Source organism: Rhinoderma darwinii, chromosome 4, assembly GCF_050947455.1.
Source record: "Rhinoderma darwinii isolate aRhiDar2 chromosome 4, aRhiDar2.hap1, whole genome shotgun sequence".
In the NCBI taxonomy this organism is placed as follows: Eukaryota; Metazoa; Chordata; class Amphibia; order Anura; family Rhinodermatidae; genus Rhinoderma; species Rhinoderma darwinii.
This window is the reverse complement of record NC_134690.1, coordinates 327816526-327837514: the sequence shown is the minus strand read 5'-3', so window position 1 is coordinate 327837514 and position 20989 is coordinate 327816526. Positions and strand designations below refer to the sequence as shown.

Below are 20989 nucleotides of genomic sequence, written 5' to 3'. Positions count from 1 at the left end.
TTGCTCAGACCGCCGGGACGGCGGGACAGCAGTCAAAAAGCGGGACTGTCCCGCCGAATTCGGGGCAGTTGGGAGGTCTGCTATATATACATTGACTTGGTACACTGTTTAGCCAGCTGCTATCCCACTACGGCGGTACGGCCCAGTGGGTTCACATACCCACAGATGGTGACAACTAGTTACATAGTTAACACATTTTAATGTTCCTAGTATTATTTTTATGTTCTTAAACCCTTTGGTTTTCTTTGATTGCAATCATTCCATAAGCTCTCATGCCGCTGTGCCCAGCAGAATATTAATAATACAGTATGTTCAAATTATTCAAGCATTAAGCAGAGAAACAAAATCTAATGCTTTTTATTGAAATAATATTTTTTCTGTGGTCCTTTATATACTAATCTTTTGCCTACCAATTATTCTTCATTGATGATCACATTAGGGAGTTCGGTGGGTATTTCACTGATCCACCTTCACAAAAAGATATAGATGAAAATGTGTTATTCAGATAATTGCACATATAAACCACAGAACAATTCAAAAGAGGAAGGAACAATTTATAATAGAAATCAGCTTTTGTAACAATTACATATATTACTTTGTTCTAAATATAATTGTATACATTACTTAAAAGTGGGGTGGCTGCTTTAGAAAAATCCTTGGAAACATGATTTTAATAAACTTACTAATATGTCTCTTTTAGAAGTTCTGCATTGTCTTCGCTCGTTCAGAAGCTTACACCCTCTTGTTATCATATTTATCTTCCGACCGCACATCGCTCCCGTCCATAATATGGCTGCCGATGGAGTAGGATGTGACTAGACACATCACTCTGATTCCTCCACTACATTGAACCATATTTACTGATGCTGTGTAATAGTTAGACATCGTAAACTTAGACCAGGCAGGCACATAATGTGCCAAATTTATCACAGTGGTGCATGCTGCATGATCATTTACACGCATATTGCATGACCTGTTAGACAGTTTTCTTCTCCTTATGCCACTTTTGATAAGGCAGATTTTTGACGCCAACCGAAAGTGCAAAAAGGACAGATACAAAATTACCAAAACAAAGCATCTGATTAAGGAAATGTAGAAGCACCCATTGTCTTAGAGCATCTGAAACCCTTATTTACCCATAATTTCTGCTTAAACATTTGACTAAATAAAGAGGTGGCCCAGCCCCTTTGCTATTTTCATACTGATCAACCCATTAAGGCTTGGTTCACATACAGCATAAAAATTGCACACCCAAAATTACACAGCCTAAAAATACACACCAAAATCCGCAATAAAATGTGTGTGTGTTACATGCAGATTTTATTGTGAATTTCGGTGTGGATATAGCCACAGATTTTACGCTTTGCATCGCAATAAATATGTGATGTATGAACATTGCCTAATGGCTCATGAACAAGGATGTATTACGGCTTTGTACAACCTCCATCTCGTACAGAGCCATGATACTGCACTTATTGCAGTCTACAGTATGGGGCCCTATAGTTCCTCAGTATGCCTAAAATTTCATATTGAGGAAATACTGAGGTTTTGATATTAGAGTCCGGAAAAAAATTTGTGCATGGTTTATTAGATGCCGTATTTTGGAGCTCCCCATTGCTTCTAGGATTGAACACAGGGGCGTAGCTAGGGGGGGGGGGCAGGCAGGGCATGTGCCCCGGGTGCAACTTAAAGGGGGGTGCCAGCGCCACCTCCTCCTGCACTATAATTGTACCTGTGTCTATAGGACACAGGTACAATTTGAAGCAATGAATGGCCGGGTACGTTCCGTGCCCAGCTATTGAGCTCTTTTGTACCAGTGAAGCGTCATCGCGCTTCCGTCGCTGAAAGGCGCTGACTGACAGGGAAAGTCATCCTGCCCAGCCAATCAGCGCCTTTCATAGACGCTTCGTTCAACACCCAGGAGACCTGCGCAGAAGAGAGCAGGTCTCCATTACTGCCGGCCTGGATGCGGGATTAAGGTGAGCTTAAATAGTTTATTTTATTGTAATAAAAAGTGTGTGGCATTATTACAAGGGGGGCTTTATCTACAGGGTGGGCTTTATCTACAGGGGGGCTCTATCTACAAGGGGGCTATATACTGGGGTGAGCTATCTATGGAGGATCATATACAGGGGTGGGCTATATCTACAGGGGGGCTATATACATGGGTGGGCTATCTATGGAACACTATATACAGGGGTGGGCTATATCTACAGGGGGGCTATATACATGGGTGGGCTATCTATGGAGCACTATATACAGGGGTAAGCTATATCTACAGGGGGCTATATACAGGGGTGGGCTATCTATGGAGCAGTATATACAGGGGTGGGCTATATCTACAGGGGGCTATATACAGGGATGGGCTATCTGTGGAGCACTATATACCGAGGTGGACTATATGTGGAGCACTATATACAGGGGTGGACTATATGTGGAGCACTATATACAGGGGTGGACTATAAGTGGAGCACTATATACAGGGGTGGACTATATCTACAGAGGGGCTATATCCAGGGGTGGGCTATATCTACAGGGGGGGCTATATACAGGGGTGGGCTATCTGTGGAGCACTATAGGGAAAGCTATTTGTGGGACACTATATACAGGGGTGGGCTATATGGGGGCACTATCTATGGGGGCACTATCTACAGGGTCTCTATGGGGGCACTATCTACAGGGGGCACAGTGTGTGTGTGGGACACGGTGTATGGCGATATTATAATTAGAGGTGCTGTGTATGGCGCTATTATATTTAGGGGCGTAGTGTGTGGCATAATGAGAACTTTATATTTATTTATAGGTGTAGAAATGTAGGAAAAGTGAGAAGCTGAAGACATCTGAGTGGCAAACTGCAGAAATGGGCTGTGACCAGGAGAAATCATCATAGAGGTCTGGACCGGATGGAGAAAAAGAACTAGAATCTGAGACGTCACCGGTGAGACACTTAATGTAAATGTTTATTCTGCCTCTAATCAGTAATGTAGTCACTGTATGATCTGCAGCGAGATGATGGGGGGTATGATTATGATATGATTTATTTTTTGTGAAACAGCATCTCCCAGCATATCCTTATCATTGTTCGTGCCATGCTGGGAGCTGTAGTTTTACGCCGTACATACCTATACAGCAGGGGTTGCACTAAATTGAGCTGTATTTGTGCTGGTGTTGTATTTATGTACTGAGCTTTGTTCTGGTGCTGTATATATATACTGAGCTTGGTTCTGGTGTTGTGTATAGAACCATATTGCTTGTAAAATGTACAAATGTTTTTATGCTCGAGTTACATAAAAAGAAATGTGGAAAAGAAATGACACGTCATTGATTGGTAGACAAAACAAACACGGCGAGGGGGAAGGAGATGTCGGGAAAGAGGTTGGGGGGGGCGCCAAACTGAATCTTTACCCCGGGTGCTGGAGAACCTAGCTACGCCTGTGACTGAACACATCTATAATATGGTGGCACATGGAGTACCTACAGCTCCATTGTGGGACAGACACTGTGCATTCAGCGCGTCAGTGTGCATGTATCCTAGGTCTCCAATGATCAAACTGAGAAAACACAAATATTGCAGAATTCTTCTTGCGGATTTAAAAAAGGACATACAATTTTTCAGGTGTATTTATTTCCAAAGAGCATTCACAAGTTACATCTTATCGCAATTACATTACTGCAGGGGGTACTAGTATATTGTTATCTATGGAAAGAGTTTACATTTTCTATAAATTAAAGAATAGAAGTTTCATAATATGAAAAGACAATCAGTAATTCAGCATTGTTTTCTGTATTAGTATTTTTAGAAGCGACACTTCATTCCCTTTTTATATCATTGACTAAATACTGAATTAAATGAATTGAACAATCACATAATAAATAAAAGTTTGAGAATTGGATTTAAATTAAAAAGAATTACAATTTTATAACAGAAGATTTTCTAACACAAGGACAGTCCAGGGACCGTTTTCCTGGATGAGTGCTGCGGCGATGTGTTGGAGGAACGGGGTGTTCTGGACCCCTGTTCTCACGAACGTTGGGGTAACTAGTGATTAAAAAATGATCACCTATCCTGTGGATAGGCAATAATTTATGATTCTGAGTAAACCTCTTTAAATCTGTATGCAGTAAGCACTCCCTAGTGGCAGCTGCAAGTAAACAAAATTGTATAAATTTTTTATATGTATTTTTTTTATTAAAACTAATTTTGTATTTTAATGAGATGTGTCTCCTAATTGGTTTTGGTTCATTTTGTCTTGTTTCCTGTTTAGTAAAATTTCACATTATATTGTAATTTTGGACTATATGCAAGTGCCGGAATATCAAACTTACTGAATTATTGTTTGCTAGATTAATGAAAATTCACTGTATATGGTGATAACTACAGAACTGTAGTTTGGGGTAAAAATAGGACACAACCATTATGGACACCGTAATAGCTACTATTATTGGAGATCATCTTAAGTAATCCAGCATCCATAACACCAAAATAGCTCAGTAGTAGCTGAATTGATTCATGAAAGAGTGTGCACACTAAAGGGCAACCCGCAGGCTTTTAGTATATACACCGATTAGCCATAACGTTAAAACCACCTACCTAATATTAAGTAGATCCTCCTTGTGTTGCCAAAACAGATCTGAGGCATGGACTTCACAAGACCTCTGAAGGTGTCCTGTGGTATCTGGCCCAAGATGTTAGCTGCAGATTTCTTAAGTCCTGTAAGTAGCGAGATGGGGCCTCCATGGATCGGACTTGTTTTTCCAGCACATCTCACAGATGTTCTATCTGATTAAGATCTGGTGTAGTTGGAGGCCAAGTCAACACCTTGATTGACTTGTCATGTTCCTCAAAGTAGGGTGCATCATCCTGCTGAAAGTGGCCACTGCCATTAGGAAATACCGTTGTCATAAAGGGGTGTACTTGGTCCGCAACAATGTTTATGTAGGAAGTGCGTGTCAAAGTAACATCCACATGAATGCCAAGGTTTCCCAGCAGAATATTGCCCAGAGCATCATACTGTCTACACCAACTTGCCTTCTTCAGATTGGACATCCTGGTGTCATCTCTTACCCAGGTAAGTGATGCACAAGTACCCGGCAATCCACATGATGTAAAATATACGGAATTCATCAAATCAGGCCATCTTCTTCCATTAATCCAGTCCAGTTCTGATGCTCACTTGCCTTTTGTACAGTAGGTTCTTTGGGCAGTGGACAGTGGTCAACGTGGGCACTTTGATTTGTCTGTGGCCACGCAGCCCCAAACACAGCAAACTGTGTATGTGTGTTCTGACACCTTTCCATTGATAATGTCAAATGATTATTCGCAAAAGCTATATTATTTCTCTTTATTATGTGCTTATGCTACATATATGTATACTCTGCCTTTGTATACTTTGCATCTGAAATGTATTTTATATATTCTTGTAGACAGTGCCATACGCCCCCCATGACCTTGTAGACAGTGCCCCCAGCTCCCCCTTGTAGACAGTGTCATACAGCCCCCACCTCCCTCTTGTAGGCAGTGCCATACAGTCCCCCACCTTCCCCTTTGTAGATAGGCCATACAGCCTCCACCTCCATCTTGTACACAGTGCCCCTGACCACCCCTTGCAGACAGTGTCCCTCAAACAAACAAAAAATAGTACTCACCTAGGCCCCGTTCCCACCACGAACGGAGCTGCTCCACAACACCGACGACGGGATCGTTGCATAGGCCGGCATGATCCAGTGATGTCATTATGCCGTCCTGCGCTGACCATCAGCCCTACTTTCACTAAAATGACCATCAGCCCGCCACTCACAGATGCCCCCTGTAGATAGTGCCACACAGCCCCCTGTAGATAGTGCCACACAGCCCCTTGTAGGTAGTGCCACACAGTCCCCTTGTAGATAGTGCCACACTGCGCCCTTCTAGGTAGTGCCACACAGCACCCTTCTAGGTAGTGCCACACAGCGCCCTTCTAGGTAGTGCCACACAGCCCACTTGTACGTAGTGCCATACAGCCCCTTGAGGGTATTGCCACACAGCCGCCCTGTAGGTAGTGACACACAGTCCCCTTGTAGGTAGTGCTAAACAGCCCCCTTGTTGGTAGTGCCACACTGCTCCCATGTAGATAGCACCAACTCCATCTTCCTGTAGATAGCGCCATTGTAGCTCCCTGAAGGAGCGGAATCCTCCTGTATGGACAGTGACATCAGGGGCAACTCCTGAAGCGGAATCTCCGTCCACAGCATTGCCGACGCTGTGACCGGGGATTCCACTCCAGGAAAAGCCGCATACGTCTCTATTCATTTATGGACAGTGACGTCAGGGGCTTCTCCTGGAGCTGAATCACCGCCTACCGAGTCTGCAATACTGTGGACGGGGATTTTGCTTCAGGAGTCATATATGGACAGAGACATCAAGCGCTCCGTCCAGGAGCGGAATCCCTGGCCACAGGGGGATTCCGCACCTTCAGGGAGCTACTGTGGCACTATGTACAGGATGGGAGGATGGGGGTGCTATATACAAGGGGGCTGTAAAAAAATCACGGCTGTGGTTCAGAGGAGTCCTGCGGCACCCCTGGAGGCTTCTCATGGCACACCAGGGTGCCGCGGCACCCAGGTTGGGCACCACTGGCCTAGTAGATAGAAGAGCAGGGAGATACCTCCCTGCTTTACTATAGTGTTCAATAATATCTGTGCCCTAAGGACGCAGGTACTATTGAATGTGGCGTTGCTACCAGTATAGCAGCAACAGTGGCTGCAAGCGGCACCACTGGCGATGGAGGGGCACTGGCGATGGGGGGGGGCCCGTCCCGGTGGGCGGCACGGGTGCTCTCATGCCTGGTGTCGCCGCTAGCAGCCGCTATGGCTGCTACAGTGGTAGCGACGCCACTGAGAGAAGAAGCGCCCAGGCGGAAAGGCAGCTGTTGAGTCGCCCGGCCCGGGCGCTTCTGAAATACAAGCATGGGAAGGTAGAAAGCGTAAGTACCCCCTTCCAACTGCTGGAGTGATGCGCCCTGTGCAATGGCACAGGTCGCAAACTTCTAAGGCCGGCCCTGATTGTATGCATACTGTCAGTGACATTTTGGGGGAATTCATTCACTTTTCTACGCCAGTTTTACAGCGTAGAAAAGTCACAAAAACGCTCAGCAGTCACAATTTGCAATGCCTTTTGAGTCTGTTACACCGCTCTTGTCACTTTTAAAAAAACAGCGGCCGTAGCTTGCAAAATGGGGGCAGGGCCACTGCGGCCTGATACATTTATTGTAGTTTACGCCAGAAAACCGGCAGAAATTATAGCGGAAATCAATGTCAGCTACTAGCTGACATATATTTCCCTCTGTAGGTCATAGTAAGGTAGAGGCCCTTGCTGAGCACCATATCTTGCCTCCCCAGATCAGACTACCCCCATCAGACAATAAATAAATATGTATACTCATCTCACCACTCCTCTTCTCCCCTTAGGGTCCCCTCAGGTTCTCACTACCTGGCGTGGCTGATACAATGTACTGCCAGAAGGCAGCCTCAGGTATGTGATGATGTTGCATGCAGTTTCGCTGCTTCGCATCCATTTTCATTTTAAATCCGATGGGGAAATGGATGGCGCAATGCCGCGGTTGTGGCAGCACAACTATGGCTCACAGCCAGAGGAAAGTTGAGAACAATTTATTAAGAGGCACGTGCCACTTAATACATCTGCAGCATCTTACTCCAGCTAAACAGATAGCTGAGACTGGCGTATGAAATGCCGGTCTTAGTAAATATGCTCCTTTATGTTTTCTAGGGCCAGGGAATTATAAAATAGCAACTTGTTAAAACATGAAAAAATCTCCTTTACATTTACATTACAGATCGGTATGCATTTTTCACTCTCCATTTCTTTTTTTTTAATCATCTTATTAATTAAAGTTGGGTATAGAATCAGATTGACCAGTGCAAATTGTAAATGCAAGAACTACGAGAGCTTCTCAAGGAAAATTATTTTCTTACAAAAGAGCTCTTATATCCTTTTCATTATTCTGCTTGTAGACAACTTTCATGAATATTTTGAGTTTGTCCAAGATTTTTTATTTTTTTTAATACATGGGATCTGGGTTATCTAGCATTGAAAGTAAATTTAAAAAAAGCTACTAAAAATGCACAAAAAGTGACAGTAGATTAAATTATAATTATTATTTCTTATACATATCATTAGCAAATCAGAAGATTTCTCATTATTACAGGGACAAAGTTTCTACTTTTATTTTAGCAGAGTGAAGCCCAAATATTATGAAATTTCCTTTTTGTCTGGGAGGTATCAACTGTAAGGAGGAGAAGAAGCATTTTAATGGCAAGTGGAGCGTTGTGCTTAGATCTGGTCAGAATTTTAGGTGAATGAATCAATTAGCCTGCTGCGCCACCTTGTCAATAAGCTGGTCCCTTGAATATAATGGGAAATCAGTTCACCTATTTTTCTCATAAATTTGCGATAAGCTTATATTAAACTTGGTGAATTAATTCACCATTGCATCGTAATGACTGAGGAATCAGCAAAACACAAATCAGGTAAATAATTGGCTCACCACCAGCCAGGAGGAGACTGAACTTTACTTCATACAGAATATTATTATTTTATCAGGCATATAATAAGATTTCCCTATAATATGCAGCCCAGCAAGAGGAGGACAGCTCCTTTTAAAAGGGAAATCTGCTAGAGGAGGATACAGCTGCTTGTAAGGTGGGGGGGGGGGGGGTAATCTGCTAGAGGAGGATACAGATGCTTGTAATGGGGTAATCTGCTAGAGGATACTGCTGCTTGTAAAGGGGTAATCTGCTAGAGGAGGAAACAGCTGCTTGTAATGGGGTAATCTGCTAGTGGGGGGATACAGCTGCTTGTAAAGGTGTAATCTGCTAGAGAAATAGGATGCAGCTACTTATAAAGGGTTAATCTGCTGTAGGAGGATACATCTGCTTGTAAAGGGGAAATCTGCAGGGGAAGAAGGAGACAGCTCCTTTTAAAAGGGAAATCTGCTAGAGGAGGATACAGCTGCTTGTAAAGGGGTAATCTGCTAGAGGAGGATACAGCTGCTTGTAAAGGGGGTAATCTGCTAGAGGAGGATACAGATGCTTGTAATGGGGTAATCTGCTTGAGGAGGATGCAGCTGCTTGTAAAGGGATAAACTGCTAGAGGAGGATACAGCTGCTTGTAATGGGGTAATCTGCTAGAGGGGTATACAGCTTTTTGTAAAGGGGTAATCTGCTAGAGGAGGATACAGTTGCTTGTTAAGGGGTAATCTGCAGGAGGAGGATACAACTGCTTGTAAAGGGGTAATCTGCTAGAGGAGGATACAGCTGCTTGTAAAGGGTTAATCTGTTACAGGAGGATACAGATGCTTGTAAAGGGTTTCAGGGACAAAAGCAGGATTTTTAAAGGGGGGTTTGCAAATACATACTTGATAAACCAAGTTATTTTCACTATGCTCCCGCTGCCCTCTGGTTTTTACTCTACAAGATTTGGTTTGCATGTACAGGGCTGGCCTCTGGGGTGTGCCACCTGTGCTATCGCACAGGGTGCATCACTCCAGCAGGTGGAAGGGGGTGCTGCGCTGGCTCCTTTCCTCTGCTTGTGTTTCTAATGCACCCAAGCCTGGCAACTCTGCAGCTGCAGCTGTCATTCTGCCCGGCCGCCCCTTTTCTGCGGTGGCGTAACTACCACTGTAGAAGCCATAGCGGCTGCTACGGCACCCACGGCATGAGGGCGCCGGCACAGCCTCCCCCCCTACCTGGTGGCACCACTAGCAGCCGCTACGGCTGCTACAGCAGTAGCGACGTAACGAAATTCCTTAGGACGCAGATACTATTGAACACTATGGCAGAGCAGGGAGTTTACTCCCTGCTCTGCCATTTACTAGGCTACAGGCTATTTGGCCTGCAGCTGATCCCTGCGCATGCCTACATGAGTACAATTTATTTGTTTTATTTGTTTGGGGGGCTGTATGACTATCTACAAGGGGAAGTGGGGGGCTGTATGGCACTGTCTGCATGGGGAAGTGGGTTTGTATGGCTTATCTACAAGGGAGAGGTGTGGGGCTGTATGTTACTGTCTACAAGGTGGAGGTGGGGGAGCTGTATGGCATGCCTACAAGGCAGAGGTGGAGGGCACTGTCTGTAAGGTGGAGGTTGGGGGCACTATGGAACTATCTACAAGGGGAGGTGAGGCTGTATAACACTATCTAAAGGGGGATGTATGGCAGAATCTACGGCAGTATGGCACAATCTACAGGGGGGCACTATCTACAAGAAGGGGCTGTGTGTGGCACCGAGGGGAGGGGGATATTATACTGTGTTGGGGCATTAAAGGGCTTTATACTGTGTGGAGGCCACTAAGGGGACATTATACTGTGTAGGGGCATTACAGGGGACAATATACTGTGTGTGGCACTTTGGGGGCATTATACTGTGTAGGCACACTTAGAGGACAAAATACTGTGTTCTTAAAGGGGTTATAATTTATTATATCATTAAATATTATTAGAATAATGCATGGGGTGGCTGTGGGGGCATTACACTGTATTGGGGGCACTTAGGGTACATTATACTGTGTGGGGGGCACTAAAGAGGGCATTACACTTTGTGGGGGCCCTATAAAGGGCATTATACTGTGGGGGGCATTATACATTTTTATGGGGCATTTTTTTTATGATGGGGTGGGGCGCCAAAAGAAAATTTTGCACAAGGCACCATCTATCGTAAAGCTGTCCCTGTGCATGCATCCACCACCCGAGCTCTTTACATTATAAGCTCTTATATAATGGTATACACCGTGTTCCAAATTATTATGCACATTGGATTTAAGTGTCATAAACATTAAATTATTAGTTTTTCAATTAAACTCATGGATGGTATTGTGTCTTAGGGCTCTTTGTAACATTGTAATCAATCTCAGACACCTGTGATAATTAGTTTGCCAGGTGTGCCCAATCAAAGGAAAATTACATAAGAAGGACGTTCCACATTATTAAGCAGGCCACAGGTTTCATGCAATATGGGAAAGAAAAAGGATATCTCTGCTGCCGAAAAGCGTGAAATAGTGCAATACCTTGGACAAGGTATGAAAACATTGGATATTTCAAGAAAACTTAAGCGTGATCATCGTACTGTGAAAAGATTTGTGGCTGATTCAGAGCACAGACGGGTTCGTTCAGATAAAGGCATAATGAGGAAGGTTTCTGCCAGACAAATTAATAGGATTAGGAGAGCAGCTGCTAAAATGCCATTGCAAAGCAGCAAACAGGTATTTGAAGCCGCTGGTGCCTCTGGAGTTCCGCGAACCTCAAGGTGTAGGATCCTCCAGAGGTTTGCAAGTGTGCATAAAGCTATTATTCAGCCACCCCTAAACAATGCTCAGAAGCAGAAACGGTTGCAGTGGGCTCAGAAATACATGAAGACTAATTTTCAAACCGTGTTGTTTACTGATGAGTGCTGTGCAACCCTGGATGGTCCAGATGGATGGAGTAGTGGATGGTTGGTGAATGGCCACCATGTCCCAACAAGGCTGCGACGTCAGCAAGGAGGTGGAGGAGTCATGTTTCGGGCTGGAATCATGGGGAGAGAGCTGGTAGGCCCCTTTAGGGTCCCTGACGGTGTGAAAATGACCTCTGCAAAGTACGTAGAGTTTATGACTGACCACTTTCTTCCGTGGTACAAAAAGAAGAACCGTGCCTTCCGTAGCAAAATTATCTTCATGCATGACAATGCACCATCCCATGCTGCAAAGAATACATCTGTGTCATTGGCTGCTATGGGCATAAAAGTAGAGAAACTCATGGTGTTGTCCCCATGTTCCCCTGACCTCAACCCTATTGAGAACCTTTGGAGCATCCTCAAGCAAAATATCTATGAGGGTGGGAGGCAGTTCACATCAAAACAGAAGCTCTGGGAGGCTATTCTGACATCCTGCAAAGATATTCAAACAGAAACTGTCCAAATACTCACAAATTCAATGGATGCAAGAATTGTGAAGGTGATATCAAAGAAGGGGTCCTATGTTAACATGTAACTTGGCCTGTTAAGTATTTTTTGATAGAAAGAGCTTTTGATTTCTGTAAATATGACCTCCTGATGCTGCAAATTCAACAAATTACCATTTTAGTTCTCTTTACAACCATTAAAATGTTTTGATCTCTGTTGTGCATAATAATTTGAAACAGTGCATTTTGAGTTTTTTTACTTCTAAAAAAAAAAATCTGTTATCATTAGATTTGTTCAATAAAATTCGCATTATACTCCAACGGTTGATGGCTTGAAGATTATACTGACTGTCATTTGCATCGACTATTTAGGAAAATCAGCGCAAAATAACATTTGCATAATAATTTGGAATGCGGTGTAGACTTGTAGATATGTGCTGACCACTATTTGTAGTGTAAAAACCAGCGCAGATAATACCACACTAAGTTCCCCCTGTAGATAGTGGCACAGTATATATGTAACTAGTGCCACACAGTTACATAGTTAGTAAGGTTGAAAAAAGGCACATGTCCATCAACTTCAACCAAGGAATGGGAAAGGGAAGGGGAAAATTTCTACACATAGGAGCTGATATTTTATTGTTCTAGGAAATTATTTAAGCCTTTTTTAAAGCCATCTACTGTCCCTGCTGTGACCAGCTCCTGCGGTAGGCTATTCCATAGATTCACAGATCTCACAGTAAAGAAGGCTTGTCGCCTCTGCAGGTTGAACCTTTCTTTTTCCAGAAGGAGGGAGTGCCCCCTTGTTTTTTGAGGGGGTTTTACATGGAACAGGATTTTACCATAGTTTTTGTATGTGCCCTTCATATATTTATATAAGTTAATCATGTCCCCCCTTAGTCGTCTCTTTTCAAGTCTAAATAGGTTTAATTCTTTTAATTTTTCCTCATAACTTAGATTCTCCATGCCCCTTATTAGCTTTGTTGCTCTTCTTTGTATTTTTTCCAACTCCAAGTCATCCTTTCTATAAATTGGAGCCTGCATATTCTAGATGAGGCCGCACTAATGCTTTGTAAAGTGGTAATATTATATCCCTGTCCCTCGAGTAAATGCCTCTTTTAATACACAACAATATCTTGCTGGCCTTTGAAGCAGCTGATTGACATTGCATGCTGTTATTTAGTTTATGATTTACAAGTACACCCACAGATCCTTCTCAACAAGTGACTCCTCCAGTATAGCTCTCCCTAGGAAATATGATGCATGCAGATTGTTGGTACCCAGATGCATAACTTTACATTTATCTACATTAAACTTAATTTACCAAGTGGATGCCCAAAAACTGTGTGTTCAAATCAGCTTGCAATTTACGAACATCTTTAACAGACTGAACAATACTACATAGCTTGGTGTCATCTGCAAAAATAGAAATAGTGCTATTAATCCCATCATGTATATCATTAATAAATAAGTTGAATAATAGTGGTCCCAGCACGGAACCCTTGGGTACATCACTTATAACCGGGGACCATTCAGAGTAGGAATCATTGACCACAACTCCCGGGATACATACGGTCCTTGAGCCAATTCTCAATCCAATTCCAAACTATACTTTCTAAACCTATAGTCCTTAATTTACCCATTAAACGTCTATGAGGGACACTGTCAAATGCTTTTGCAAAGTCCAAAAACACAATACATATGTCTAGGCTTCTGCTCACCTCTTCATAAAAACAAATCAGGTTGGTTTGACAAATTCTGTCCTTAGTAAAACCGTGCTGGCTGTCACTTATGATACTATTTTTGTCACATAATACTGTATATAGTCCCTCAATAGCCCCTCAAACATTTTCCCCATGATGGATGTAAAGCTTACTGGTCTAAAAGTACCCGGGGAATACCTAGAGCCCTTTTTAAAAATAGGCACCACATTTGCCCTGCGCCAGTCACTTGGCACTTTACCAGTCACTAGAGAATCTCTAAATATTTTAAAGAGGGGGACAGAAATAACTGAACTAAGCTCCTTAAGAACTCTAGGGTGTACATTTATTTTATTTAACTTAGCTTGGACCATATCTACATTCAGCCAATTCAGTATATCAACTGATATATTAACAGCACGGGCACTGGCTATATCAGCTTCTCTTTCTTCTGTTGTATATACACAGAGCTAAAGAACCCATTTAGTAACTCTTCCTTCTCTTGATCCCCTGTGACCATCTCCCTTTTACCACTATTTAGGGGTCCTACATGGTCAGACCTTGACTTTTTTGCATTTACATACTTGAATAATTTTTTGGGATTTGTTTTACTATCCTTGGCCACCTGTCTTTCATTTTGTATTTTTGCTGATTTTATTACTTTTTTGCAGATTTTATTAAGCCCTTTATAATTTACAAAGGCTATACCCTCTGAGTTGTATTTTTCAAATGCCCTTTTTTTTGTCATGTATTGCCCTTTTTACAGAAGGTGTAAGCCATGTGGGGTTTAATTTTAGTCGTTTATACTTGTTACCTATAGGAATAAATTTTGCACTATAATTACCCAAAGTAGATTTTAAAATCTCCCATTTATAATTTGTATCATTATTTGACATTAGTTCTTCCCTGTCTATTCCTGAATTGCAGCCCTCATCCTGGAGAAATTGTCCTTCTTAAAATTAAGTGTTTTTGCCCTCCCAGCCTATGTTTTTTTTGTACAGTATAGGTAAAATATAACTATATTGTGATCACTGTTACCGAGGTTTTCACGAACATTGACATTGCCAACAAGCTCTGCATTATTAGAAATTACCAGATCCAACACAGCTTCACCTCTAGTCAGCCCATAACATTTTCCTGCAACAGGTTGAGGAAATTTCTCCCCTTTGCAGTTGAAGCCGAACCATGACACCAATTAATATCCCGGTAATTAAAATCTCCCATTATCACTACAGTAGCAGCCTGTGCAGCCTGCTCCATTTGTTTATATGTTTGATCTTCCATCTCCTCAGTTATATGGGGGGGGGGTCTATAGATTACACCAAAAGTAATTTTTTCAGTGTTTACCTCCCTTTGTAATTCCACCCACAAGGTTTCAAACTCCTCACAGTCTTCACCCACTATTGTCTCTTTCACACTTAGGATATGTTCACACGGCCTATTTTCGGCCATTTTTGGGGCCGTAAACAGGTACAAAAACGGCCGCGAAAAAGAAGTGCAGGACACTTCTTAGGACGTTTTTGGAGCCGTTTTCCATAGACTCTATTGAAAAAAAGCTCCAAAAATTGCCGTAAAAAACGCAGTGAAAAACGCAGCGAAAATCGCGAGTGGCTTCAAAAACGTCTGAAAATCAGGAGCTGTTTTCCCTTTAAAAGTCAGCCCAGTGCTCTAGGAACCCAAAGCCTCCTCCTCTATACCAAGACTTAAGCCATGCATTTAATTCTCTAAGCTCCCGCTGTCTTTCCTGTGATGCGCATGGCACAGGCAGTATTCCTGAGAATACAACCTTGGAGGTCCTTCCTTTCACCTTGTAGCCTAGTTCTTTAAAATTATTCTTAAGGCTCCTACACCTACTATTTATTCTGTCGTTGGTACCCACATGGACCACGACAGCTGGATCATCAACAGCCCCTCCCAGTAATTTATCCAGCCGTTCCACCACATGCCGAACTCTGGCACCAGGAAGATAGTAAACCATTCGGTTGATGCGGTCTTGGCGACAAATTATTCTATCCGCCTTCCTGATTATAGAATCCCCTACAACTACTAATTGTGTTGCCGTACCTGCATTACCATCCCGCCGACTACTAGCTGGGCTGTTAGGGAGATCAGTATCCTCTAGGGCTGCCATTTCTGAGACCGACACCCTTGCATCATCACCCAACTTGGCAATTTTGCTTGGAATATCAGAAACAGGATTGGCCTTCCTTTTCTTGGACCCCTTTCCACTGCCCCTAACTACATTAACCCAGCAACTTGCCTGATCCTGCTGACCCATGTTTTCACCCTCCAGATCTACCCCACTTACTGCTTGCTCCGTGAGCAGCATGTTCAGCTCAAGATTGTCTATAACCCTCAGTGTTGCATTTTGCTACTCCAGATATCTAATGTGAGCCTCCAGGTGAACAACATGCTCACATCTGCCAGATAGTACCACACACAGTGCTCATCTAGATAGTGCCCAAGTAGATAGTGCCCATGTAGTGTCAGAGTGCTAATGCAGATTTGCCACATTGCTCACTGCAGATAGTGCCACATTGCTAATGAAGATAGTGCCACACACAGCTCGCTGTAAGTAATGACACACACAGTGCCTATATAGGTAGTGACCACTGTAGTCGTCTCCTCCAGCGATGCAGGCCTGGTCTCTTCTGACCAGGACTGCTCCAGTGGAATGACGCAGTCGGCGCAATGACTTCATTGCACTGCCTGCATCACAATTTTTTTTTTTTTGAAATGGTGGGGAAGGGAACCAATGATTCCCTTGCCAGCACTGGCAATTGTAAGGAGGTGGATACAATTGAGTCCCCTTGTGAGGGCCTCCCTGGGCAAGAGGAATAACGCGGCCTTGGTCACAGGGGGGTTTCCGGACAACTGGAAACTTTTCCTGCATGCGCCACAGGGTTAATCTGCTAGAGGAGGATACAGCTGCTTGTAAAGGGGTAATCTGAGTCTCTCACTAGAAAAAGTGGGAGAGATGCTATGACAGAATTTACCACCATACCTACCAACTTTTAATGAATGGAAATACAGGGTACAAATGCAGCAGTGCACGGAGCAAATCTATTTGGTTGAGTCACTCCTTTAGCGATGCTTCTAACTACACCCAATCTACATCCAAGCACAACCAATCATGCCCAGCCTCTTTCTTCACATAACATGAATAAGGAGTATTCTCCCACTGATGATCACACCATCTTATAAAGACTTTAGTTTTTCAAACAATAACATTTTATTTTTGTAGTGCATATTATTATGGATGCGGCAATACCGATTACATCTGTATTGCAAAGTATTATGCCTGTCTGATAGGCAGCCAATAAGGCCCTGATTTGGACCAGGCCTGAAAGGCTCTCAAACATGCAAGACCTAGAGCCATTTTTAGGCCCCTATCACATTGTGCGGTTACCAATGGGGTTAAAGAGGAAGCCCTCACCGTGGACCAGGGGTGTTGCTGGGGTTTTAAAAGGTCAGGGGCATAAGCCCCGAGACATATATTTACACCCCAAAATGTTTTTTTTTATTTTTCTTACATATATATCGAAGATAGGATGTCTATAAAACTAAGGCTCCTATAGCTACACCGCTGGATAAAATTGGATGCATTGTTTCAGCAGACAGTCTCATACATGATAGGCTTAGATACATGGCCCCAGCAGACAGTATCATACATGATAGACTTAGGGCTCATTGAGACGAATGTGACTCTCGTCCGTGTGCTGTGTGTTGAAATAACGCACAGCACACGGACCCGTTGACTTTAATGGGGCTATTAACACCCCCAGCAGAGAAACACCCCCAAAACATAATGTTTCCACCTCCATGCTTGACATTGGGGACAATGTTCTTTGGGTCATAGGCAGCATTTCTCTTCCTCCAAACACGGCGAGTTGAGTTAATGCCAAAGAGCTCAATTTTAGTCTCATCTGACCACAGCACCTTCTCCCAATCACCCTCAGAATCATCCAGATGTTCATTTGCAAACTTCAGACGGGCCTGTACCTGTGCCTTCTTGAGCAGGGGGACCTTGCGGGCACTGCAGGATTTTAATCCATTACGGCGTAATGTGTTACCAATGGTTTTCTTGGTGACTGTGGTCCCAGCTGCCTTGAGATCATTAACAAGTTCCCCCGTGTAGTTTTCGGCTGAGCTCTCACTTTCCTCAGGATCAAGGATACCCCACGAGGTGAGATTTTGCATGGAGCCCCAGATCGATGTCGATTGACAGTCATTTTGTATGTCTTCCATTTTCTTACTATTGCACCAACAGTTGTCTCCTTCTCACCCAGCGTCTTACTTATGGTTTTGTAGCCCATTCCAGCCTTGTGCAGGTCTATGATCTTGTCCCTGACATCCTTAGAAAGCTCTTTGGTCTTGCCCATGTTGTAGAGGTTAGAGTCAGACTGATTAATTGAGTCTGTGGACAGGAGTCTTTTATACAGGTGACCATTTAAGACAGCTGTCTTTAATGCAGGCACCAAGTTGATTTGGAGCGTGTAACTGGTCTGGAGGAGGCTGAACTCTTAATGGTTGGTAGGGGATCAAATACATATCTCTCTGTGCAAAATGCAAATAAATATATATAACTTTGACAATGTGATTTTCTTTTTTTTTTTTATATAATCTATCTCTCACTGGTAAAATTAACCTAGCCTAAAAATTCTAGACTGTTCATGTCTTTGACAGTGTGCAAACTAGGAACCCTTGTTAATGAAATCCAAAAAAATGAAGAGGCAGCACTCCAAGGAAATTGGTGAAAAAAAAAGTGGTGTGTTTATTCACCCCAGGCAGGCAACGTTTCGATCCGTCTCTATGGGATCTTTGTCAAAGATCCCATAGAGACGGATCGAAACGTTGCCTGCCTGGGGTGAATAAACACACCACTTTTTTTTCACCAATTTCCTTGGAGTGCTGCCTCTTCATTTTTTTGGATTTTATATGTATATATATATATATATATATATATATATATATATATGAGACAGCATATCTGTAGTACTCTGACCCTATAGCTACGGATAGGATTAGATACTCTGGCTCAGCAGATAGTATCATACATTATAGGCTTAGATATAGGGCCCAGCTCGCTGACATTGCGGCTCCAACGCTGGACCCAGGAAAGGTAAGTATAAGAATTGTTTTGCTTTTTCATGTGTTACCAATATTTTTTTGTCTATTTGAGTTTTTTCACAGGTTCGGCCATTGGATTACGTTGGATTTGAGGACTGCTTTAATGATGGCTTTTTTATGCTAAATAAATTTGTTAATTAGGGTGGTATGTTTTTTTTTTATTTCAAGAAAATATCTTTTTTTATGTTTTTAAACTTTATTACTACTGCCTTATTAATAGCTGCTGTCTGATTGACAGCGTCCATTACTAAGGCGGGGCTTACTGTTAGCCGATGCAGAGGCTAGCACTAACCCCCATTATTACCCCGGTACCCACCACCACCAGGGGTACCAGCAGACCGTAACGTTACACTTACACTTCTCTTCGGCTCCGGGTGCAGCGGATGTCCCGATACCATTTAGCATCCTGATGACATGACGTGAGAAAACGTCAAGACTTCCGCTGCGCTAGGGAAGGAAGATGGGTGTGTCGTTACTATAGTAACAGGGACCCGTGTATTTTCTTACATAATCCCCAGTTACGATAGTAACTTTTATAGATGCAGTGCGGGCGGTCGTGGCCCGGTCGTAATTGCAACCCGAATGTGTCAGTCGCCGGGGATCCAGGGCACCGGGCCAAAGATCTGGGGCTTGGGCCCCGAAGGTGCTAGCGACGCCCCTTCCGTGGACCCTCTGTAAAACTGCTATTGGCTGCGTAATCTAAGCTGAATGATCTACAATCCCGACCATTAGAGCACAGCCATGACCTGCAAGGGATGGCGCGGGCACAGTTCCTGTACCCTCACCATCACTGCACCGTAATATTATGGTACAGGGCGGGAAGGGATTTTTAGCTTTAGAACTATGGAATATGTTGACGCTCAGAAATAATTAGCTGTGAGTTGTAGTTCCCATTCTTTTGTGTGAGGCGCTCTGTGCTTATCTTACATTGCTGCTAATAAAGCAGCATCAAGTTAGATAGCAATAGAGATCTTCACTGTATACACATGCTGCACACACACACACATGCACACACGCATGCACACACACGCACACACACACACACACACACACACACACACACACACGACTCTCCCAACTCAAAAGGAAAAAATCTCAAAGAACAGTCAAAATCTTATGAAACTTGAACTGCACCCTGCTGCATGTGGAGAGATGACTTCAGCTGAAGTGTGTCCGCTCTTAAGAGCCAGAGCGTTTATAACCAAAGACAGGAGAGTTTTATATTTTTCTTCAATTACTTCATGAGGTTTCCCAGGAAGTGATAGGTTCTCTTTGAAGACTAGTTTGACAATAAGGTCGAATTCACACGAACATGAATAACGTCTGTGTGCTGCGCATGTAAATCACGCGCTGCAAACACGGACCCATTGATTTCAATGGGGCCGTTCACACATGCGTGAGTTTTCACACAGAGAGAGTCCGCTGTGTGAAGCTCACTGCATGTCCTATGTTGGTGAATTTTCACGAAATCATTGAAATCTATGGGTGCATGAAAACCACGCACTGCACACAGATACACACCCGTGTGCGGTGCGTGATTTGTGCATTAATTTGATTGAAAATAAAAAAAAGATGTGGTTTGCGAGTACGTGAATAATGCATGCCCCTCACAAAGCACACTGATGCATAACGCAACACACACGGACTAGATTCACGCGCGTGAATCTGATATGCACGTGTGAATGAGGCCTTAGACCAGTGCTACACCTACATTTTTTTGTAGTGCTACTGATTAATTTTAACTCTTGAGTGACAGCTGCAGTCCACAAGATTGCATGCAAGTAAATGTATTCATTTGGACTGCGGCTCTAGCTCAAGAGGTAGTACTAAAGAGAGGTAGTACTAAAATGCAAGCTGTTGCAGAAAATCCACAGTATTTACGCTATGTGTGAATTTACCGTTTCAATCCAATGGCCTATGCTATTTGATAAGGTAATTTTTAAGTGGCAGTTGGATATCCTGGACATCCTCTCTGGAATAGGGTCATTGAGTCTTTCCTTACTGTCTGTGATTAGTGACAGGGTTGTTCTCATTCATTAAACATGTCTGTATTGAGTTTATTTCACCCCTGCCTGCCTTAGACATAATAGAGCATTCTACTTGGATATCTTTTTTAAGTCCTAGTCTTAAACTGACACATTTCTCCATGCGGTCTTGTCCTGCAACAGACTAATGCCATTCTGGCCTGAGATCTTTTTTTTCCTTAACCCATTCCTGACATCTGGTATA

General features: G+C 43.2%; 1 protein-coding gene across 1 annotated transcript in view; it reads right to left on the bottom strand.

Moving 5' to 3' along the window:
- Positions 1 to 413: 413 nt before the first annotated feature.
- Positions 414 to 20989, bottom strand: part of LOC142761238 (proton-coupled folate transporter-like) — a 399800-nt gene continuing 379224 nt past the window's right edge. Inside the window, exon 7 of the mRNA XM_075864431.1 lies at positions 414 to 468. Coding sequence (XP_075720546.1) covers positions 414 to 468 — 55 coding nt within the window. The remainder of the gene's footprint in view (positions 469 to 20989) is intronic.